This window comes from Podarcis erhardii (genome assembly GCF_964252035.2).
Source record: "Podarcis erhardii genome assembly, chromosome: Z".
Taxonomy (NCBI): Eukaryota; Metazoa; Chordata; class Lepidosauria; order Squamata; family Lacertidae; genus Podarcis; species Podarcis erhardii.
In genome coordinates this window covers 35,446,005-35,468,863 of record NC_138504.1, presented here as the reverse complement: position 1 = coordinate 35,468,863, position 22,859 = coordinate 35,446,005, and the positions used below count along the sequence as shown (strand labels likewise).

The following is a 22,859-nucleotide window of genomic DNA, read 5'->3' as shown; positions in this document are numbered from 1 at the left end:
TGGGTGTGGCCTGAGAAGAAGGGGAAATGGCTTAGGGAGAGTTCTAAGGGCCAAAGAGAGGGGTCTGGAGGACCGCATTTGGCCCCCAAGCTTTAAGTTCCTCACCCCTGCTTTGTTCCTCTGCCCAGTCAAGATTTCATTCCTCCCAAATTATCAGGCCTACAGATGCTACATTCCATTCCAGAAATTGCATCCCACAAATGAGACAAGAAATTATAGAGACCATCAGGCAAGCATATAACATGTACACCTGTGCAATGGTAGCAGCAGACTCCCCATTTCGCTTTTTTCGTGCTCACGAACACAAATGTGCATGCTTGTGAACTCACAAGACTCCAGAATAGCTCTGAGTACTCACCACTGCTGGACCTCCTTCTCCGTAACTGGAAAAAGAACAGAGAAAGAGAGAGTGTGTTTACTGGTCACTCAAAGAAAAATGCAGTTTTGAGTTCTCAGTTCTCACTACCTAAATGTTTTAATCTAGTTCATACATTCTGACTCACTGCTTTAAACTTGATTCAAGCACAGTACCATTGTTTATCAGCAACTGAAGCCTTGCTCACACTTTATGGTACAAGCTGCCTCTACACACATGCAAGTGTTTGTGTGAAAGAGTGCCCACTTGTTGATTTGCACAGCTCAACTGCCTGGGTACACAGGCACATGGACCCTACACTCCACTGAATGTTACATGTGAATAAAGTGAACATCTCAAATGTTTGTGAACACAAATTAGTCACTCATTGAATGTAACCACCAATTTGAACATTCTGCCAGTGCTGCTGTTGCTTCTTCTAATGTTGAAGGCAAGCAGTGAGTGTCAAGAGCTCCAGAGCAAAAGAACAGTGGGAGATATCAACAACACATCTTTACAACAGCAATAAAATCTAAGAGGCAACCCCTCCCCCCATTATAATAAAACTCAGTCTAATGAGGATAATGCTCAGCAGCCAAATAACGTTGAATGTCATTTAGAAAAGAAAAACAAGACGGGTTGGGTCAGAACGAAATGGAGTAATGTGGAAGAGGCTGTGGCTGGCTGGCTAGCAGGCTAGAACCTTAAAGAAAAAGAGATTTTATTAAAGCTTTTTCATAATGCAATAAAATAAAAAACTAATCAACTAAAAACAAAGAGAAAAGAAAACATCAAAGGAAAATAAGAGAAGAAAGAAAAGAGAAGTAGAGAAGAAAAGTAAAAAGGACTTTTTATTTTCTGACTGTCAGTTACATAAAAGAAATTATTCAAAATATGGACTCCAGAGTGACACCCATCTGATCTCCTTTCTGTTACACAATATTTCCCCAATCTTCTGACCAAAATAGATTAATTCATTTTCATTTTTACACAAAAGTCCAAAAGGTATTATCTAATTATTATTATTAATAATATTAAATGTCAGCAATAGTTTTTCTCTAATTTAGAATATTAACCTTGTCTCCTGTAACCTCAACATTCTTCCATATATTAAATAATAAGTATTTGTCCACACAAGAGTCTCTCCACTGTGATCATATATGAAAACAATATTCCATAATTTTTTTACTCATTAGTTCGCACCCAGTTTCACATCATCTGTTCCTATTGACTGTTATAACTCCTGTCGTTTTCTATCTTGATTTTGAAAAAAATATTGCTTCTATTTACTCTTTACAGCCATTCCTATTCCAAGAAAAGCGCTAGAGGTTTGATAGCTTTTTTCTCTAAGTTCAAACTGCATAGAGTCGTTTCTCTCTCTCTCTCTCTCTCTCTCTCTCCTCTATCTCTGCCGGCTCAGGATGTCTCTTAATCCCTTCTCTTAAGCTTAGGGCCCTCGTACCTACAGGACCTCTCGTACCTACAGGACCACCCACAGAGAGCCTCAAGGTCCATCAATAGCAACACCCTAGTTGTCCCGGGCCCTAAGGAAGTTAGATTAGCCTCAACCAGAGCCAGGGCCTTTTCAACTCTGGCTCCGGCCTGGTGGAACGCTCTGTCTCCTGAGACCAGGGCCCTGCAGGATCTGATTTCTTTCTGCAGGGCCTGTAAGACAGAGTTGTTCCCCCTGGCCTTTGGCTTGGAGCCAATTTGATTCCCTCCCCCTCTTTCTTTTTCCTTTCTCCTCCTGTGATGAGGCTGCATTTTAATGTTTCAATATTTTAATGTTGTATTTTAATCTTGTTTTTAAGTTGTATTCATTCAACTTGTTTTTATTATTGCTTGTTAGCCACCCTGAGCCTGGCCTTGGATGGGGAGGGCAGAGTATAAATAAAAAATTATTATTATTATTATTATTATTATTATTATTAATCTGTCCATCCATACCTTCATACTACTCTACAACTTTGCAATTTGGATGTTTCATTTTTCACCTTTGTGAAGGATGTCTCCATTTCACCATCTTTTGCTTCCAACTCTACCATTTCACCCTCCTTTTCTGGCAATCCTTCTGTGTTCTCTTTAATTTCACTTTCCATTTCATCCTTCTCTGGTTTGCTTTCATTCACAATTTCATCAATCTTAGAGCTCTAATCTCTTTTATTTGGTCATCAGACAATTGCTGAAGAATGCCAACAGTTAATGGAATGTCCAACAATGTATTTGCCGTATGGAATATTCTTTATCTTATCAACAATTCAGTATCCATCTTAAAATCTTCACAGTCTCCACCTTAATAACTTCAATCTCCACCTTAAGATCTTCACAGCATTTTTTCTTATCAAACCACATTCCTTTCTCACACATGAAATGTGAGGTAGAAATAATACTTTTAAATAATAATAATAATAATAATAATAATAATAATAATTTATTATTTGTACCCCGCCCATCTGGATGGGTTTCCCCAGCCACTCTGGGCGGCTTCCAACAAAGATGAAAAATACACTAAAATGTCGCATATTAAAAACTTCCCTGAACAGGGCTGCCTTCAGATGTCTTCTGAATGTCAGGTAGTTGTTTATCGCTTTGACATCTGATGGGAGGGCATTCCACAAGGTGGGTGCCACTACCGAGAAGGCCCTCTGCCTGGTTCCCTGTAACTTGGCCTCTCGCAGTGAGGGAACCGCCAGAAGGCCCTCGGCGCTGGACCTCAGTGTCCGGGCAGAACGATGGGGGAGGAGACGCTCCTTCAGGTATACTGGACCAAGGCCGTTTAGGGCTTTAAAGGTCAGCACCAACACTTTGACAGGCAAGTCCAACAAAGCAAGTCCAACAAAGGTATCTGTGGCAGGAGGGGAGAGGCAGCCCAGAAATGTCTCAGAAGAAACCCTTATGTTGAAAATGAGCAGCCTATATGGAATAGGATGCAACAGGTGGGCAGCTGTGGTCAGGAAAAGGAAAGGCAATAGAAAATTAGCTTCGGAATCTGCGAATGACAGAGATGGGCGTTTTAGAGGATAGAGACCTGCCTTATTTTGAGTCAGACTAATGTCCATTCAGTTCAGTATTGTCTACACTGACTGGCAGCAGATCTCTAGAGTTTCAGGCAGGGAGTCTTTCCAGCCTTACCTAGAGATGCTAGGATTGGACTTGGTAACTTCTGCATGAAAAGCAGGTGCTCTACCACTTAGCTAGCTGCAGCCCTTCTCCTAACAATAATTTCATGGTTCTGAAATAAAGGGCTGATTTAAATGGGAAGCTGCCTTATATCTAGTCAGACCATCCAGCTCAGTATTGTCTACACTGACAGTGGCTCTCAAGGGTATTAGGTGGGATTCTCTCCCAGCCCTACTTAGAGATGCCAGGGACTGAACCTGGGACCTTCTGCAGGCAAAGCAGATATCCTATTGCTGAGCTAAAGCCCCTTCCCAAATGAACCCACTCTGGAGAGCTGCAGTGTGAACAACCCTGAGCTAGATGGTACAATGGTCTGATTCAGGATAAGGAACTTCCAATGTTTGTAACTGAAATCCCTTGCGGACCTCAAGGGGCAAATAAAGCTTATATTCTTCCCCCCTAAACACACACCTTGTTTTCAATCAGACATTACTACTGATGATCAGAGACAAGATAACTGACACTGTATTCTCTTACAGAGAAGTGGCCTCAGTCCTGAATCTGAACATATCCATTCCAATAGGCAAACTCTCTCTCCTAGTCATTATTGCCTGTTTCACTTGCTGGAGCAAGGAGGGCACATCACCATTATTACCCTAACCCATGATCTCACTGTCCACACTGATTGGCAGTGAAACTGTGGAATTCCCTGCCGCAAGAGGCAGTGATGATGCAGTGGTTAGAGCACTGACTTCAATGGCTTTAAAAGAGGATTAGACAAATTTGTGGAGGATAAGACTATCTATGACAGTGGCTGCAATATGCCCCTGAATACCAGTTGCTGGGACTCACAAGCAGACAGAAAGCTCCTGCTCTTATGTCCTGTTTGTGGGCTTCTCATAATGGGCACCTGTCCGGCCACTGTGAGAACACGATGCTGGACTAGCTGGGCCCCCTCTAGCCTGATCCCTCAGCCCATTCTAATACCCTTATCATTCTAATATTCTTTTTCATACTTCATCAATCTGTCAAGGGTCATCTAATCTAACCCCCTGCAATGCAGGAGTCTCAACTAAAGTATCCATGACAGGTGGCTATCCAGCCTCTACTTAAAAACCTCCAAGGAAGGAGAGTCCATCACCTCCCAAGGAGTCTGTTCTGCTGTTGAACGGCTCTTACTGTCAGAAAGTTCTTCCTGATGTTTAGTCATAATCTGCTTTCTTGCAACTTGAAGCCAGTGGTTTGGGACCTACCCTCTGGAGCAGGAGAAAACAACCTTGCTCCATCTTCCATGCAACAGCCCATTAGATACTGGAAGATGGCTATCATTTCTCCTCTCAGCCTCTTCTTCACCAGGCTAAACATACCCAGCTCCTTCAACTGTTTCTCATAAGGTTTGGTTTCCTGACCCTTGATTAACTTGGCTTAAACCTCTCGACTCATTCCCTGACAATAAATTTCCATTTTGTGTCAATTGGCAAGAAAAAGAAAATAACAAAGATTAAGAGAAATTAATCAATATATCTTTCCCTTGCTATCTCTAAGTCTTAAAAGCACGTAGGACTGGATTATTCTTCCAGAAGGGGTTTTAATTAACCTGAAATAAATCAATAATTATTCATTACTTGACAAGGAAGAGAGAAAGAGAAAGAGAGAGAGATTGTGCAGGACGGTGGTGTTTTTTTAATCTGCGTGGCTTTGGGAGATAGATGCAGGAAGAAGCTGGCTTGAGCATGTTAGCAAAGGCTGGAAGGACAAAAGGAGCATTAGCCGAGTGATGGATTGACACACACATGCCTAGCGGGAAAGAGGGTTTTCTGCAGCAGAGGCAGCCACGCCGCAGTGACCACGCTCATCACACTGGTGAATGGGGAGGCAGGAGAACCATGCACTTCCTCTGCCAGGGACACCTGATAATTGAGTTCCAGCAGTGTTTAGGAACACGAGAAGCTGGCTTGTGCTGAGTCACAGCATTGGTCCATTTAGCTCAGTGTTCTGTACACTGACTGGCAAAAGCAGATTTCCATAGTTTCAGGCAGGGGTCTCTCCCAGCCCTACCTAGAAATGTCATTGGGGATTGAACCCAGGGGAAAAGAAATCTTCCTTAAACTGAATCAGAGATATTGGTCCATCAAACTCATTACTATCCATACCGACAGGGACTGAACCCAGGAGATCCTGCATGTCAATCAGATACTCTGCTGCTGACCTAAGATTCTAGTCCTTATAGAGTAAGGGCTGGATTCAATAGGAACATAGTAATCTGCTTTGCACTAGCAGATCTATGTGGTTGTCATGCTGACAGCTCTTGGCAGCCACCATAGCAATGCCATCCAACTGTTCTCTCTCTCACTCAACTCTCTCCCCATTCACACAAAATGCGCCATCGCAGCTGAATACAAGCACATTTCACACTTCTCTGCCCACCCACCAGCACCGCACTCCCGTCAGTAGCATTTACACTTCCTTCACAAGCAGGGCAAAAGTAAAAAAATAAAAACCGGCAATGCTCAATTATCATAACTTAAGCTTCTAGCAGATGGTGAAAGAATGCAGGAATGTGGGGGCAAAGAACATGTAATGTGGAGGGCTGTAATGGTCAGTTTTGTTTTGTTTTGTTTGTTTTGTCAAGTAGTTTTGCTTGCATAAAAAGCTGGCTTTGAAAGAACTGAATTGGTGCATGCTTCCTCCCTTCAGCGGTAAAAATAAATAAAACTGATAACACACTTTCAAAGAGAGCAGGGGCAGTTGACCAGCCTTCTTGATGCTGTTGGAATACAACCCTCACCATCTGAGAATACTGGCTGGGCGGGGGGCTCAGGCTGATGGGAACTGGAGTCCTACAACATCTGGAGGGCCACATGTTCCAGAGCAGTGAATCAAGAAGAGGAATTATCCTTTCTCATATGGGAATGCCTCTCCTAAATAGAAGCAGTCTTCCATCTATTGCATTCATCCAACTTTTGAGAAGGTAATGCCTCCTCTTTGCATTGCAGAGGGTTGAACTAGAATACCCTTTAGGTCCCTTTCAACTCTACAATTCTGTAGAGTTCTGCCGTGGGGAAGCTGATCTAAGAAGAGGCATTCTCCCTTCTCTCAGGAGGAATGCCTCTTCTATTTAGAGGCAACAGGTATGGCCTGTGGAGAGAAGGGGTGTGGCCTGCAGAGAGTCAGGTAGAGAGGAACTGAGGGCCACATCTAGAGCCTGGACTGGACTATTCCCATCCCTGATTTAAATCCTCATCAGAGTTTTGACTGCCGTGTGTGCTTTCTCTTAGAATGCCAGTCTCCTACACCATGATCAGTCACAGACACTGGCAGAGGAAGAGGGGAGCGAGGGGAGCGTACCGCCCCTGGCAGTGCAATCCCAGTGGGGTTCCATCGCAGCTGCCACCCAGCCCACGGTGGGTGCCCCGCCCCCAGGACTTGCACCACGCCCCTGTGGGCAGCGCGCCCCACCCCCAGGACACGCACCAGCCCCGCCCCTGGTGCCGGAGCATGAAGCTCCGCCACTGGTCACAGAAATTGTCAGTGCTGGAAAATAATCCTTATCCACTGACAGCCCTGCCTGTCATTCTCATTGAGGCTGCAAATCCATGTCTGGACTGTACTACTTTAAATGGGACACAGGTGGCGCTGTGGGTTAAACCACAGAGCCTAGGACTTGCCGATCAGAAGGTCGGAGGTTCGAATCCCCGTGATGGGGTGAGCTCCCATTGCTCGGTCCCTGCTCCTGCCAACCTAGCAGTTCGAAAGCACGTCAAAGTGCAAGTAGATAAATAAGTACCGCTCTGGCTGGAAGGTAAATGGTGTTTCCATGTGCTGCTCTGGTTTGCCAGAAGCGGCTTAGTCATGCTGGCCACATGACCTGGAAGCTGTACGCCGGCTCCCTCGGCCAATAAAGTGAGATGAGCGCCACAACCCCAGAGTCGGCCACGACTGGACCGAATGGTCAGGGGTCCCTTTACCTTTACTTTAAATGGCAGAGGTAGAGTGGGGGAGCAATCCCATGAGTAGCGGCTGCTCCTTCCAGGTTAGGTCTCAACAATCAGCACAGGCAGGGCTATGAAGGAGGAGCTCATCTTTAAAATTTCCCACAATGCATCAGAGTGAAGCTAAGCTGGGAGTGTTGTAGGAAATGGAAATGGTTTCTTGGTGAAATATCCAGTGAGGCCCAGATAAAGGATCAGCAGTGGGGCCTACCAAGGCATGGGGTCCCTGGCAGTCGCCACAAGCTTCCAAGTGCTGGAGCCAACCCTGTTCATATCTCCCACTACGATCTTGCAGAAAAGCTCAACGAGGATCCGCAGCAAATTTCATAGCATATTTGCAGGATGTGGATTTTGCTGAACTGAAAACTTTGCATTTTCAGGCCCAGGCTTTTGGAAATGAATCGTACAAAAGCTTCTCTGTTAAAAAGCAATCCACAGGTTTCCTGCATCTGTATCCTGGGGACACCAAGTAAGTCCAGCAGACCTTTATCAACTTCATGTCGGATGTTAGCTCCACATACACAAACACCCACCTCTACAAAACTTTGCAAACCCATAAAACAGGCTATTTCTCACCCAAAAAACCCTTTATAAATTCATAATTCCGAAATTGATTATTACTTGAGAACTGAGATCCTGGTGGTGCTCTTAGCTTTTTTTTTTTTTAATGCTTTTTGGTTCAGTGATTTCCTGCCCCATCAAAATTCCAGCAATTCAAGTTAAACATTAAAAGTGCAAAAAATAAGAATGTAACTCATTCAAGTCTACATTTCGTTGAGGTAGTCAACCTACACCTGGGCTTCAGTTACAGTCCACAGGTGCATGCTGCTTTATACAGCAACAACAAAATCCCTGCAAGTCAGGATAACGGAACCCAGAATAGCCTTCTCCCTTACACACGAGGTCTCTAGATGCAGGCTTCACGCTTTTTGTTTATTGCGATGGCTTTTCAACGTATTTAGAGGTTCTAAACTTTTTAAAAAAGCTTTAGATTGTTTTAAATGGTTTCTAAACACTTTAAATGTGTTTGTTTTAAATCTAATTTTAAATTGTGCTGTTTTAAGATTTTGCTGCTGGGTCCCTTTTGGGAGGAAAGGTGAGGCACAAATTTAATAAATGAATAAATAAAAACCTAAAACTACATGCACACACACACAAAAACCCTATAAATATAAAAGCAGTTGTTATAAACAACCACAGTAAGTGTGTGCTGAATATGTGTTTGACAGCAATGTTTATTTATTGCATTTCTATCCCAACTTTTCCCCCAAGGAGCTCAAGGTGGCGTACATAGTTTTACTCTTCTTCATTTAATCCCTATGAAATAGGCTAGATTCAGAGGTAGTGACAGGTCTAAGGTAACCCAATGAGCTTCATTACCACATGGAGGATTTGAACCCTGGTCTCTCCCAGGACCTGGTTCTCATTTAAACCCCGCAATAAGTCTGCCCAGTAGGTCAGGCTGAGAGGTAGCAACTGGCCCAGAATCACCTAGTGAGCTTCATGGTTGATTGGGGGATTTGAACCCTCGTCCTGGTCCTCATTTAATCCCCACAATAACCCTGTGAGGTAGGTCAGGCTGAAAGAGTGACTGTGACCCATACAGCAAGAAGCTCCATGACCTGATTCAAACCCGTCTCCCAGACCCTAGTCCAGCACTCTAACCATTACACCACTACCAGCTCTCATATGTGTGCGTGTGAATGAGAGAGACAGGGTGACTCCTCCCACTTCCCACTCTGATCCCACCCACTCGCATTCCCCGCCCCCCCGGGTCTCCTGGCATGAGGCCAGGGAGGTTGGCAGCCGTCAGGAGTGCGGTAAAATGCTTCCTTGCTCTTCACTAAACACCTCATTGGGAAATAGGCCAGAAATTTCTCGTCCCCACCCTCCCTCCTCGCCAGGCTTAAATATGAGATGCCGACTTTCAGAAATTTGTTCCCAAAGGGTTTTGCAGCTGGCTTCCTTCCAGCACTGATTTGTTGCTAGGCCAGTGTCACACGACAGCGAGGGGAAAGGCGGCGTTGACGGGGTGGAACCTATTGTGTGCAGGGAGCTGGAGAATAAAGAAATCCCTGACACTCCTGAGCTTATTAAAACAATGCCTACGTATCTTCAGCCCTGGCGCTGGCATCTGTGCCATCTGAATCAGAGGAGAGGGTCTCTTCAAAGGCTAGCAACATTTTAAAAATTTGCTTCAGCAGAGCAGGCGTGGAAGATCCACTCTCCCTTTCCGCCACCCAGCCCACCCACCTATGCAGAATTTCTGCTCCCTCATGGACACCAGGCCTAGCTGTCAAGATACAAGGCTGGGTGGTCAAGACAAAAAACACATAACTAAAAAAAAATCTGCTCCAGATTCCTCACTGCTCTCCCAGCACCCAAGAAGCGTGGGTGAAAGTGCTGCTTATTCTGAAACAGAAGGCATGACGCCCATGCATTTCTAGAGTCAGTGGGCTATTAGGCAGCTGTGGCTTCCCCCAAAGGATCCTGGGAATTGTAGTTTGCTGTTACATGCCAAGAGTTGTTAGGAAACCCCCACTCATCCCCTCACAGAACTACAACTCCCAGAGTGGGTTAGCAATCCTTCTTCTCAGGGAAATCTCGGAATTGTAGCTCTGTGATGGGTAAAGTGTGAGCCTCCTAACAACTCTTGGCCCCTAACAGCAAACTGCAGTTCCCAGGATTCTTTCGGGGAAGCCATGGGTGTTTAAAATGACATGGTTCTGCTTTAAAGGTATGCTGCAGATGGTGCCTTAGTGGACTACATCCTGGTGTTGCTGCTGTTGATTTTTAAAGGTGAATAATAATAATTTGCAATAACTGGTATTCCGAGGCATCTTACCTCTGGCAGGGGAAGCAGGATGCTACAAAGCCTTCCAAAACCGAGTCCAGGGCTGGCAAATTTGAAAGTAAGTTCCCAGGTCTGCTGGAATCTTTATTTTATTTTTAGGCTTGCTTCCTAAGAATGCAGCAACCAGTCTCGCCACTCCCAACACCCTAACAAAAGGCCTTAGAGCAGACTCATCTCACTCACCCACCCCCAGGGACAGCAACAGAAAGTTACGCTAATTCGCAATTAAAATCTCTTCAGATGCCATTAAATATTGAAGAAAAAGGACTCAGCAGGATTTGGGAAATGGAACCAGCAGACAGAAGTCTCTGAGTCAAGATTGACAATGTATCATGATAACTGCAGGGAGTGGCCTTAAATCAAATCACACCACGGGATCCATCAAGCTCAATACTGTCTGCAGTGACAAGCAGGAAGCAGTTCTCCAGAGTTTCAGGCAGGAATTTCTCCCAACTCTAACTGGAGTGTTTAATGTTATCTTTATATTACTACACTGGGGGTGCTGAGTTCAGATTCTCCACCCCCAGTGCCAAAATGTCAGCACCACACTCCACCTGGCTTCCACCACACTTTTGATACTGTTCCCTTTCCAGCTAGCCACTGCCACATTTGATAACCTAAATTTCTGTCCTTGGGACTGAACCCCCTTGTGATTCCCAGGAAATGCCATTCAGTGGCTGGCTGCCTCTAACAGAGGAAGCCGAATGATAGGTTATCCATAACCTCTGGTGGGAAGCTGGTTTGCTGGGAAAGCAAAACCAGTACAGTGGTACCTCAGGTTAAGAACTTAATTTGTTCTGGAGGTCCATTCTTAACCTGAAACTGTTCTTAGCCTTAGGTACCACTTTAGCTAATGGGGCCTCCCGCTGCCGCCGCACGATTTCTTTTCTCATCCTGAGGTAAAGTTCTTAACCAGAGGTACTACTTCCGGGTTAGCAGAGTCTGTAACCTGAAACGTCTGTAACCCGAGGTACCACTGTATTTATTTTACACATTCCTTTCCAGTAGGTATAGGCCGCTTTTCACCAAAGTGTGTTTTACAACAGTCAACAACAAACCAACCCTTCTATCAAAGTAATGTGGCATTTAAAACACAGCATTGCAGCATAGCTCTTCTCCCCAAAGGTGGAGCATGCAGAAGGTCCGATGTTCAATCCCCAGCATCTCCTATTCAGAATCAGGAGGATTGGTTTCTTAATTTATTTTTAGATGAAAGTAATAATTAGAAAAATTCATGGAGAAGAGGGCTATCCATTGCTACTAGCCACAATGGCCATGCTCTATCGCCACAGTCAGAACAGGAATGCTTCTGCATACCAGTTGCTGGAAGCCACAGGATGGGAGAGTCCTCTTGTGCTCAAGTCCTGCTAGAGGGTTTCCCTTTGGGGTATCTAGCTGGCCACTGTGAGAACAGTATGCTGGACCAGATGTACTCCCTTTGGCCAGGAGGCTCACCTTATGTTCTTATGGGCCGGACTAAGTACAGGGCAGCTTCTTATTTTCCCTCCAGGTCACTTGTGAAATTCTGGGTTAGAAGAGCGACCAACTGGCACCCCATGGGATTAGGCTCTGGGGGCCACTAGTTGTTGCCCACCACCCCTGGGCTGCGACAGACTGCCAATCCAATCCAGCAGGACCAGCAACCTGCCATGCATTCTTTGGAAAGACGCTGCCTGCTCTGAGCCTTCTCGAAACGGTGCTGGCTTTTTAAGGGTTGTGCATTGCACCACTGTGCAGGGAAAACACATGAACCTGTGGCGTTCTCTTTGATTGCCTTTTTGGGTAAGCAATTCTGTGGACTGCAGCAGAGGCGGCAACAGAGGAAGGGGAGGGAGGGTGCAGAGTGAGCACACCTTTGCCTGGGTATGTGCTCTGGATTCAACAGTTTTGCCAAAGCTGGAGTCTCGGACTCAATCTGCACATTTCCAAGGCGAGAAAAGAAAGGGGGGGCAGAAACCCCACACTCCTTGAAACATGCCCCCAAATCTTCACTTAAAAACAGCTCCACCTTTTTTTTCTTTTGGCAAGAGAATCGCCCCATTCAATGCAAACTGATCACGCCAAATAGAATAAGTCAGTGGCTCGTTGAGCTAATAAAATCAGATTGTGAAGCATGTTAAACAGGGGAGTTGAGAGTCCTTTCAAAAGACAGATTAGCCCAAAGATCAGCAGAGGATGGAAAGAGAGCCTGTTAGGCATTGTCTGAAAAGTTCATTTGTACAACATTAAGAAGTGGTGTGTAGGGACAAAGCTGTCGTCTACCTAGGGCATTGGTCTTCAACCGGTGCTTCCAGATCCAAGGTGGGCCACAATAGGAGCATTACTGCTATGCAAATATATGATGAAAGATTTAGAAATGGGTCCCAGATGCATATTTGGGTTAAAAGAAGGCCCTGGATCTGGAAACGTTAAACATTGTTGATCTACCTGATGTTCAAGATCCTAAGAATGGCCAGCCAGACATCTCCAGGAAGCCTCCAAGCTGCTAGTCCCCACTGACTTTTATCGGTTTTTATCCTGCCTAATTCTCAGACATGACTCAAGGTGGCTAACAAATCCAGAGCTTCATATACATATGAAACAATCCACATGCTGACTCACACCACAAGATCAAAATATTATTAAAAAAATTAAAACCCAACAAACAAACCCAGGGCATCAATAATAAAACATCAAACCAGAAAAATAAATCAATAACCCAGTAATAGCCTTTTATAAACATTTTTTGATTTTTAACTAACTTTTTTGTTTTTAAATAAATAGAAATATTAGATACAAGTACCCAGCATTACATCTAATAGTGTTCATTCTATCCATTGACTTTAGACGTAAGCTTACACACTCAATGTTCAAACATTTTACTTAACGTAACCTCTCGACTGAGAATATTGAGTGGTTGGTATAATTTTGCTTGTTAACATAGTTAAAGAAAGGGGTCCGTGTTTGTTGGAGGGTGTTTCTATGCATATGCCTTTAATTGCCCTCCTCAGACTCTGCTGTATTCCATTTATTATTTCCCCATATGCTCAGGGATATTTCAGTCTGGTTCTTCCATTGCTGAGCTACTGCTAATTGTTCTGCAGTCATTAAGAAGCTGTCCAGTTCTCTGTGGTGGAGAATGGAGCCCAAGTCTATGTCCAAAGATCGTAGGGCTAAGGCAGGATTTGGAGAAAGGGGTTGGCTTATCATGGTGGCTATAATGGAGAATACTCTACTCCAAAAGTTTTTAACATGGAGACATTCCCACCAGACATGAATAAAAGACCCCAGTTCACAACAACTCTTCCAACATGAAAGGGAAAAGGAGGGATTAATTTCTGCAAGCCTGACTGGTATCCAGGGCCAGTGCAGAATGACCTTGAGCAAGGCCTGTAAGCAAGCAGAGATGGTTTTACGGCAGCAAGGCAGAGGGGTGTCCAGCTACCCTCCCATTTGTGATGGGAATTGGGTGGCCTAATTCCTATAAAAAATTGAAGGCCTCTAGCATCTCCTGCTTTATGACATTACCAATTGCTGTATATTAGGGAAGCAGCACCCATCAGGTCATAGGCTGACTTGCTGTAGAAGGATTCAAACAAGGTAAGTGTGTGTAAGCCCTCTCCCCTGCTCTCTAAACAAGGTGCAAAAGAATGAGCCTGATTTACCTCAAACCAGGTGCTGTAGTTCAAATGCCTTTTAATTTAACTTGCAGTTTCTTTTGGATATTGCTTTCCCTCTGGGAAGCAGGTCATGGATTATGTAAATGCCTACATCTTCCCAATCCTTAAACAGTTGATATTTATCTGCGTGGCTGAAAGCTGGATGATAGAGGAATGGGACCAGTGGTGAGGGTCAGGGCCCAGTGTTTCACTCCATGTTCTCCACACTATCAGTACTCATCTTGTAAATGGATGGTCTATTTTCCTTACCTCCTGCATATACAAAGGTAAGAAAAGGTGACTTCTCATTGAAGGTGTGGAAGGGACCATCTCAAGTTGGACCCAAGGGTCTTCTGTTCTTACCCTGAGCAATGGGATCAATGATTTGATAAGTAGCAACATAGAACATTAAGTTATCATTTCCACTCCTCCTTTTGTTCAATGTCTACAAAGTTTTGTTGCTTATCCTAGATTTTTTGCCTCCCAACACAAATGCATTGAGTTTCTTTTGCCATCTCTTTAAATGAAGAGGAGGGATGAGAATAGGCAAACTTGAAGGGGGAGAAGTGTAAGCATTTAGGTAACATTGACATTTAGACCATGGCTATTTGCCTCAACTAGCTAAGGCTATGATGTTTCCATTCCCAAAGTTCTTTTTATACAATCCCCTATAGCTTCTATGTCTCAGTTGTCTTGTGTCTGCAGTAAGTATTTAAATCCTCCAGGTGCTATGGCAAATGGAGAGTTAACTAGCAACCAGTCTAAATTGATAGGAGGGAGCAGGGATTTACAATAGTTGATTTACAATCCTGCTACCCTGTGATACATTTCTAACTGCCACTTAAGTGGATTTTGCAGAATTAAGAGGGTGTCATCTGCAAACATATTCATTTTGTGTACCTCATTCTCTCTATAAAAGTGTCTTTGTGCAGTTGAATGGCTAATACCTCTATGATCAATGCAAACAGCAATGGCAGCAGAGTGTTGGGTGTCCCTTAAGAGCTCGATAGCCTGAGAGTCGAAGCCATTGATTGAAATGATTGGTTTTGATTTGGAGTATAATTGCTTAATGAGGTGCAAGGACTTAGATCCAAATTTCAATTTGGTTAGCAGGTGTATCAGAAACAATGAATCAGTTCTAACAAAAGTCTTTTGGCATCAAGAGAGATTATTCAGCTCTATTTAGCTCATGTATAACATTTAGTGTCCTAATGAAACTTGTGATGCTTCTCTTCTGGCCAGCATGAACTCTGTTTGGAGATATGTACTGAGTTATAAACATATTTAGACGCTTGACCGTTATTGATGTGAACAACTTTGTGTCTACATTAATGAGAACTATATGACTCAAAGTAGCATCAGTTTTGAAGAACACCATGTTTGTGATGCTCCCCCCCCCCCCCGTTCTAGTTGTACAGTTTGGTCAGCCATGGGGCAAGCTCATTGCAAAATGCTTTATAAAACTCTCCTGTAAAATCGTCCAGTCCTGAGGACTTTCCGGATTTTAAATTCTTAATTACCCATAGGACTTATTCCCAAGAAATGGATTGGTTTAGGTACTAATATTAGGTCTATGTGTGACACTGACTTATGGGGAAAACATGAGAATTCCCTGCCTTCTAGATGTAGTGTCTGCCAGGGGTCCACAAGGTCCCTTTCAGTTAATATTTCCACCTAGAATGGGTTGCAGATTTTGTTCACAGATCAGTGCCTACTTCGGTCCTTTGTGTCATTGCTGCAGCAATTGAAGTCTCTGCCTGTTATGGTTTGTCCTCTTTTTAAATCGTCTAATTATGTTAGCATCTTCCGGAGAAAGTCTTCTTGTGCTGAGTTGGGTGCATAAAAATAAGCAATGGTGATTTCATGGCTGCCTATGACACCTTGAACAAAGAGGTATCTGCCTGTCAGTTTCTTCCCAACTTTCCTCAACACTCAGAGGGCAGTGCTTGCTTATCAGGACACCCACGCCTCTGGCTTTCCCAGAGCCCAGGGGTGTGTAGTTTCTCGCCTATCCAGCAAGGCAGCCCTCTGGTTCCTGCACTGATGCGTCTCCTGCAGGAGAACAATGTCTGGATGTTCCTTCTGCAGGGCTGCCTCCACTCTGGCTCTTTTGATTGGTGATCCTAGCCCTCTAACGTTGAAGGAGAGAAGCTTTATACGTAGTTTGGCTTTGAGGAATCAAAGTAATGTTGGTAGAAATGTGGATAGCAGAGAGTTAAATGCTAAGTATGTAGTTCCTGCTCTATTAAAGATGGAATTTTTCAAGAAACTTGGTTTTTCTGCTAGACTTCTATAACTTGGAAATCAAAGGACATAAACTGAAAACTACATACACAAATGCTAGAGTGTGCTTCCCTGCTTGCCAACAGGAACGTGGGAGTGGTGGAGATCCTTCCCATGGTACCCAGGATCAATTAAGGGGGCAGGCGGGGGCTTGTTGCTAAGCTGCACACCTCCTAATGCCTAAGGACAAAGGCTCTTCCAAATTACTGTTGTGCTTGTTAGAGTGGAGTTCAGATGCTTTTCATGCATGAAAATAAAACAAAACAAAACAATTTATTACTTTCTAATTGGAGTTGCCTTATTTCTTTCTGCCCTTTTTTGGTTGTCCAGCCTGAGAAGGTGCTCTTGTGCGCTTGAGCTGAGGAGCGATATCTCCTGCTTGGAGCTGGAGCTCTTTCCGTATGTTGCCAGTCTGCTGGTTATCACTTGCAACCCAGGTTCTGCTTTTTAGCCGGACTATCAACTTAAAAGGGAAGCCCCAGCAATATGCTATGTCCACTTCTTTTAGAGCCGATGTATAAGGCTGGAGAGCCCTCTGCCACCGCGGTGTGGCTGGGCTGTTATCCTGAAATATTTCAGCGGTGGCTTCGCCATATTTTAGGTTTCTAACATTCCTTAGTGCTCTGAAAATTGAGTCCTTGAGTCTATTCTGTTCAAAAAGAATTACCACTTCTCTTGGGGCTTCCCTGGTTCTGCTTCTGCCTCCGGGAACCCAATGGGCTTTTTCTATGGGCGACAATGGTATGTTTAAATTCAAGGAGAGTATCTAGTAAATAATGAATTGAACCATGTCCCCGCCCCTCCTCCTGGTTCTCCAGTAGGCGTTGTAGATGAAAAAAATTTCCTCCTATCCCTCTCAAATTGTTCCTTCAGCTTCCTAGCCATCATTTGTAAGAGTTGGATCTCAGATTGGTTAGTTAGAACAAGATTGTGTGCATCATTTGTTGTTTTAGAAATATATGACAGTTGATTAGATAGCACATCAAATTTCTGCTCAAATAGCTAGAGCTGCTCCCCAGACCAAGACCAGTCCTTGCCTTATTTTATTAATGTACTCATCTAAGTCTCTGTCCTCTTCCATTGTGGCAGCTACTGTCCTTTGGGACGGGGGGGGGGGGGGTTATATTGCCTTTGGTCATGTCAGTGTCTGAGGCCTCCTCCAAAGCCTCAGACAGGGCTCTGTCTATTTCTTCTGAAGATCTCACCTCACAGATTTGCTTTTTGGTTCCCATATTGCTTGGCTCATCATCTTGCTAGGGCTGCATAAAACTTTTTGTTTAGATGTCAATACGCTCCATTCTGCTTAGATTTTGTCCCGGGGCAACTGGAGACAAAGAAATATGCCACTATTTAGCTTTCCAGATACCCCCCCACCAACGCCCCCCACCAACCTTTTAAAAACAGCTACTTTTTAAAATCAGCTGCCTAAAATAGTAAGAGCATAAGACGAGCCTTGCTGGATCAGGCCAAAGGGGGTGGGAACCATCTAGTCCAGAATCCTGTTCTCAGAGTGGCTGACAAATGCCCCAGTGGGAAGCCAGAAAGTAGGACCTGAGAGCATCAGTGACTTTCCCCACTTATGAATCCCAGCAACTGGTATTTAGAGTCATTACTGCCTCTAACAGTGCAGGGAGAATACTGCCATTGTGGCTAGCAGCCATTAGCCAAATCCTCCACAAATCTGCAATTGTGTTTTAAAACCATCCTAGTTGGTGGTCATCGCTACAACACCATCAGCCCCCAACCTGTCAGGGCCAATTCTCATGGGTAATGGGAGTTGTAGTCCAGCAGGATCTAAAGGTCAGCTATCCCCTGGCCTATTAGGCCTTTAAAAGGTTAAACACCAGCAGCTTGAATTGAGCTTCTCGGCATCTCAGAGGTAGACTGCCCCTGAACTTGGAGGCACCCCTCCTAACTATCTCTGTTAAATGCTGTAGGCAGGCAGTTAATTTTATCAGTTCCCTTCCTGAGAACCAGGTGGACTGCCTGGTCATGTCAATGGAGCCATCCTGTTTAGCATCTGCCTTCTGAAAAGAACCAGCCAAAGACCTCTGCAAACCTCCCAAGCAGGGCATTAAGCCAGCCAGCCCTCCCTGGTCATCTGTCCCCACCATCTGTCTGCACAGGCTCCTTTTAGCCAGCATGGCTAAAAAATATTGATCAACAAATTTAACAGAGGACTGGGTTAAGTCCTCTTTTTAAAAATCAAGGGGCTGGCCACCCACACACCTCATATCTGCGTTAATTCCTTTAAATTAACTGTGTTAAAGGAGTCTTTGGAGACTGGTGCTCATTTGGGGCTGATAGGGCAGAAGGCAGAGTGCCCAAGCAGTGGGCGGAGCCAGAGGCAACAAAAAAGCAGAGCCAACTAATTCTAGTTCTGTCCCCATCTCCTCCCTGCCCAGTTCTACAAGGGGCAACACTGAGACGGAGGAGGAAGGAGGAGGAGGAGGAGGAGGAAGCTTGACTGGTTGTAAGAAGGCAGGCAGGTACGGATTGGCTGAGGGCAGTCTGAGGTGGGGGGGCAGTGCCCCATTTGCCCTAATGAACCAACCTCTACTGTATTCCATTCATAGAATCATAGAATTGTAGAGTTGCAAGGGACCCTGAGAATCATCTAGTCCCTGCAATGGAAGAAATGGAGTTGTCCCATATGGTGGTCGAACCTGCAACCTTGGCATTACCAGCACCACGCCCTAACCAACTGAGCTATCCAGGCTACATCTGTTCTGAAACTATGTCAATCAGATTTAACTGGGAGACAGCCGCACCCTCGTCACAGACTCCTAGCATCACAGGCACATTACATTTTAGGTGCTTCCAATTGGCATGCGATCGCAGACATGCGGGTCCTCTTGGACCTGGGAGAAGGCAGAACAGGGGGCAGGGAGGAACAGAATGGGGCAGAGATACTTATACTCACTCTGCCAATGCACACAACAGCTGGCTGTATAAGAGAGAAAGAGCTGTCCATTAGCCTCTCCATACTAAAAGTTTGGTCAATAAGAATGTAGAAAAGTTGCCTTATGATAAATCATACTATCGGCCTATTGAGAACAGTGTTGCTAACATCAACCTGGTGATCTCCAGGTGTGCTTGGACAATAGCTCCCATCAGCACTAGTCAGCATAGCCAAAAGCTCATGGGCGCTGGGAGGTATTGTCCAGCGACATTTGAGGGCACCAGGTTGGGGAAGTCTGGTCTTCTCTAACTGGCAGTGGCTCTCCAGAGATTCAGGACTCTTTCCCCAGCCCTGTTGGGAGATACCAGTGGGTTTGAATAAACAAAACAAAGTTATAGTCTTCATGTAATCAGGAACATGGGATGGACCCTACCTAGTTGAAAACAACAAAGCTCTTTCAAACCCAGCAATGGAAGTGGGAGGCAGTGACCTGTCCTCTCTAAAAGTTAGCTACCTACATAGATAAATATTTCACATACATATTTTCAGCAAACAATGAACTGATATTCCCATGCAGTTCAATGTACTGTCACACACACACAACCCTTCTGAAAAGGTAGTACAACACAACAAACAACGGATCAAGCAGAGCCCAGAGACTCAGATTCAAATCCACACTCAGCCACAGAACTCACTGGCTGACCTTAGGCCAGCCCCCACTTTCCTTCCAGGCTCTTCTACCTTGCAGGGTTGTTGCAGTGAAAAAAATGAGGATGCAAGGAAGGAAAGTACTCTTGCGTTCTTTAGAAGAAATGAGGTTTTTTTAAATACAACTTTCATAATACAGAAATAATACTTCCAAAAAGTTGCTTTTTTATTTTTTATTTACTTACTATGCTAAGATAGGGCACAGACAAGACAGGAAAAACAGGATCCCGCTCCCTGAAAACAACTCCATGGAAAATGGGGTGGGAAGCCAACAAAAATAAACAGAAAAGATGAAATTGAGTTTTGACTGTATACGTTAAAAATATTGAAACTTAATAAAACATAAGTGTGAAGGGGGGGGGGAGAAAGAGAAGCTGAATTCCTTCAGTGTAATATAACCACATTCTGGCTTTATCTGTGCAGCAGGAAACCACCCCTAAAGAGCAGAGCAGCTCTCCAGATGACTTGAGTAAATGAGCCAAACTGAACAGGCAGAAAAGAGGAAGCAATCTCCAACACAGTTCCCGGCCTCTTGTTTTCCCTGAGGAAAAACAACTTGAAACACAGAAATCCCAAGCATGAGTTAAGAGCCATCTTCCCGCCATCGCCATAGGAAAAGTCATTGCACCACAAATCAGCGACCCACTTTCATTATTAGAAAGGCATTTTGCTTCCCTTGCACTAACATAATAGGGGAGAGGAAGGTACAGAATCTCAGAACTCCAAGGAGCGCTCTCCAGCTAAAATTCAGGACTTTGCGAACAAAGCTCCATCTAAATACCAAAGGAAACCACAAATGGACCAAATATATATACAAGTTGCCTGTCACATTTGTCTGCTTAGTGTAGACCCATTAAAATGAATGGGTCTAAGTTAGCTGTGCCCATTGTTTTCAATTTAGTAGCTGGCTCCTGTGAGAACAAGATGCTGGACTAGACCATTCATCTGATCCAGCAGGGCTCTTCTTATGTTATTAATGGGTCTACTCTGAGTAGGACTTGCACTGGCTAAAAACAAATGGGTCTGCTCTGAGTAGCACAAACTACACCCCCCACGGGGGTGCTCCCAACACTGTAAGTCCTTCTTGGAGGAAACCCACATTGAACATGATGCACATGGCTACAACTTGGGTCCATTCATTTCAGTGGGTCCTCCTTTGCACAGAACTTGTATACAGCCATCCATCTTCACCTAATGCCCTTTGTTTTATTTCTCCATATACACATTTTTTTCTCTCTCTCTATCTTTTTCCTCTTCCAGATTGTTAAATCTCTCCCTGTCCCACAATGCCCAGTTTCAGGGTTGGCAAAAAGACAAACCGTTCTGCCTTTGCCACGACCCCCCCCTTCCGAGCCCCCGGGCTACAGCGGGCTATCAGCTCCCCAGAAATGAAGGAGGAGGCTTGGCTATTATGGTGCATGACGTTCCCCTTCCTCTCTCCTCCACACACGTGAACTCACACACATCCATCCTGACTCCATACTGGCTCACAGCCAGTCCCCACCCCCAGGAGAAGCTGAAGGGGGGGCGGCGATGTTGCGATGCCGCCCGAGACCATCTCAACACGACATGAATCACCACAGAACATGTGAGCCTCCTTGGCGGAAGAAAGAGAACCTGCTTGCCTTTTCTATTATTGTTTTTACTTTGATCTATGGAGCCGTGGAACTAACGACCCCACCTCAGCAGGCTTCTCCTTGCAAAAATTACTCCCTCCACGCCCACCCACCCTCACTCCCAACGCCAGCACCTCAGACCACCACCCCGCCTCTCCATCAATGCAGCAGATTTTGCACCACTCAACTACGGCAGGCTTGCAGACCCTGTATCCTGCCACTATCACCACCACCCAGATCTCCTGGCCAAAGTCTTTGTGTGTCATCACACAAGTACACCCGCTCTGCTTCCCAGCCGCCCCCCAAAATCCCCTACAACCAACAAAGATCCCCCCCCACCCTCTGCAGTCCAAGGCCTTCTCTGCATCCTAGCTGGCTCCAGTACCTGGAAAGTTGCACCGTTAAGAGAACCCAAGATTATTATTATTTTTTGTTGTTCAAAGTAAATTTTTAATTAAGAGAGAGAAAGGAATGGCTTACAGTAGGTCTTCCTCGTCAGTTCTTCCACAACTTCAGGCTTCAACTTGCTGTTCGATTTCCCCATCTTGATCTGGCAAGGTTTGTCCACTAGACTTTTTAACAGGGCATAAATTTCTCTCAAAGCCCTTCTTGCACTTAGCGGAGAAGCATATAGGAAGCCGGGCTGGGGGGGTGGAGGTGGGGGCCGAGAGATCTGATGTGAAGGGTGGAGAACGACAGAGGGACTGTCTCAGTTTCAAAGCCAAACCGGACCCTTCCGATTTCCTTCAAGTAGCGCTAACACACACCCCCAAAAAATTGGGGGGAGGGGATGGAAAGTGGAGGGGGGAGGGGGGAAGAGAGAGAGGTGGGGAGAGAGAAAGAGAAACAAGGGGGTAATAAGCTTTATAAGTTCAGCTGCAATTCCAGTGTCCGGATCCGGAGTCCCAGTGGAGGTTTACGTCCCCTTATTTTCTGGCATCCACAACTCAGCTCTGCAAAGCAGTCACAAGCAGATGGCGAGGCGGTCGTCTCCCTCCATACCGGCTGATGAAAAAAGGGGAAGGTGGGGAGTGAGAAGACAGAGAAAAACCTTTCGTTATTACAATTATTATTTCCCAGTGAAACAGGGAAGGTCGTATTGTTATGTTTCAGCAGGGCCCTCCTGAAATAAAAATGACGAGATTTCGCCAAGCTCACTTGCCTTTCCTTTTTTTTTTTGCAAAACAGAAACGGGAAATTCGTGGAGCTTTTTCTCTGCCTCTCTCCAGACAGCCTTTTCTCCTTCTTCCCTTCCTATCCGTTCTCTCTTGCTCGCTCCTCCTCGCTGGAGCCCAGTGGCAGTGTTGCTGCTGTCGTCCCTGGTTACAAAACTGCCCTCCCCTCTCCACCGCTGTCTCTGGTGCTCTGGGTTGCCGTAGCAAACGCAGGAT

General features: G+C 45.0%; 1 protein-coding gene and 1 long non-coding RNA gene across 2 annotated transcripts in view; one reads left to right on the top strand and one right to left on the bottom strand.

Moving 5' to 3' along the window:
* The window catches only part of NCS1 (neuronal calcium sensor 1), a 60,790-nt gene that overhangs the window by 18,980 nt on the left and 18,951 nt on the right, over positions 1-22,859 (bottom strand). The window contains exons 2-3 of the mRNA XM_081847299.1: positions 21,949-22,473; positions 359-383 (exon numbers count right to left, since the gene is read on the bottom strand). Of these exons, the coding sequence (XP_081703425.1) occupies positions 359-383; positions 21,949-22,012 (89 nt within the window). The 5' untranslated portion in view covers positions 22,013-22,473. The remainder of the gene's footprint in view (positions 1-358; positions 384-21,948; positions 22,474-22,859) is intronic.
* Positions 3,187-21,939, top strand: LOC309333626. Its single transcript, XR_014152611.1, has 5 exons — positions 3,187-3,291; positions 6,173-6,446; positions 7,848-7,936; positions 10,267-18,731; positions 20,276-21,939. It is a non-coding gene; the product is annotated as an uncharacterized lncRNA (long non-coding RNA).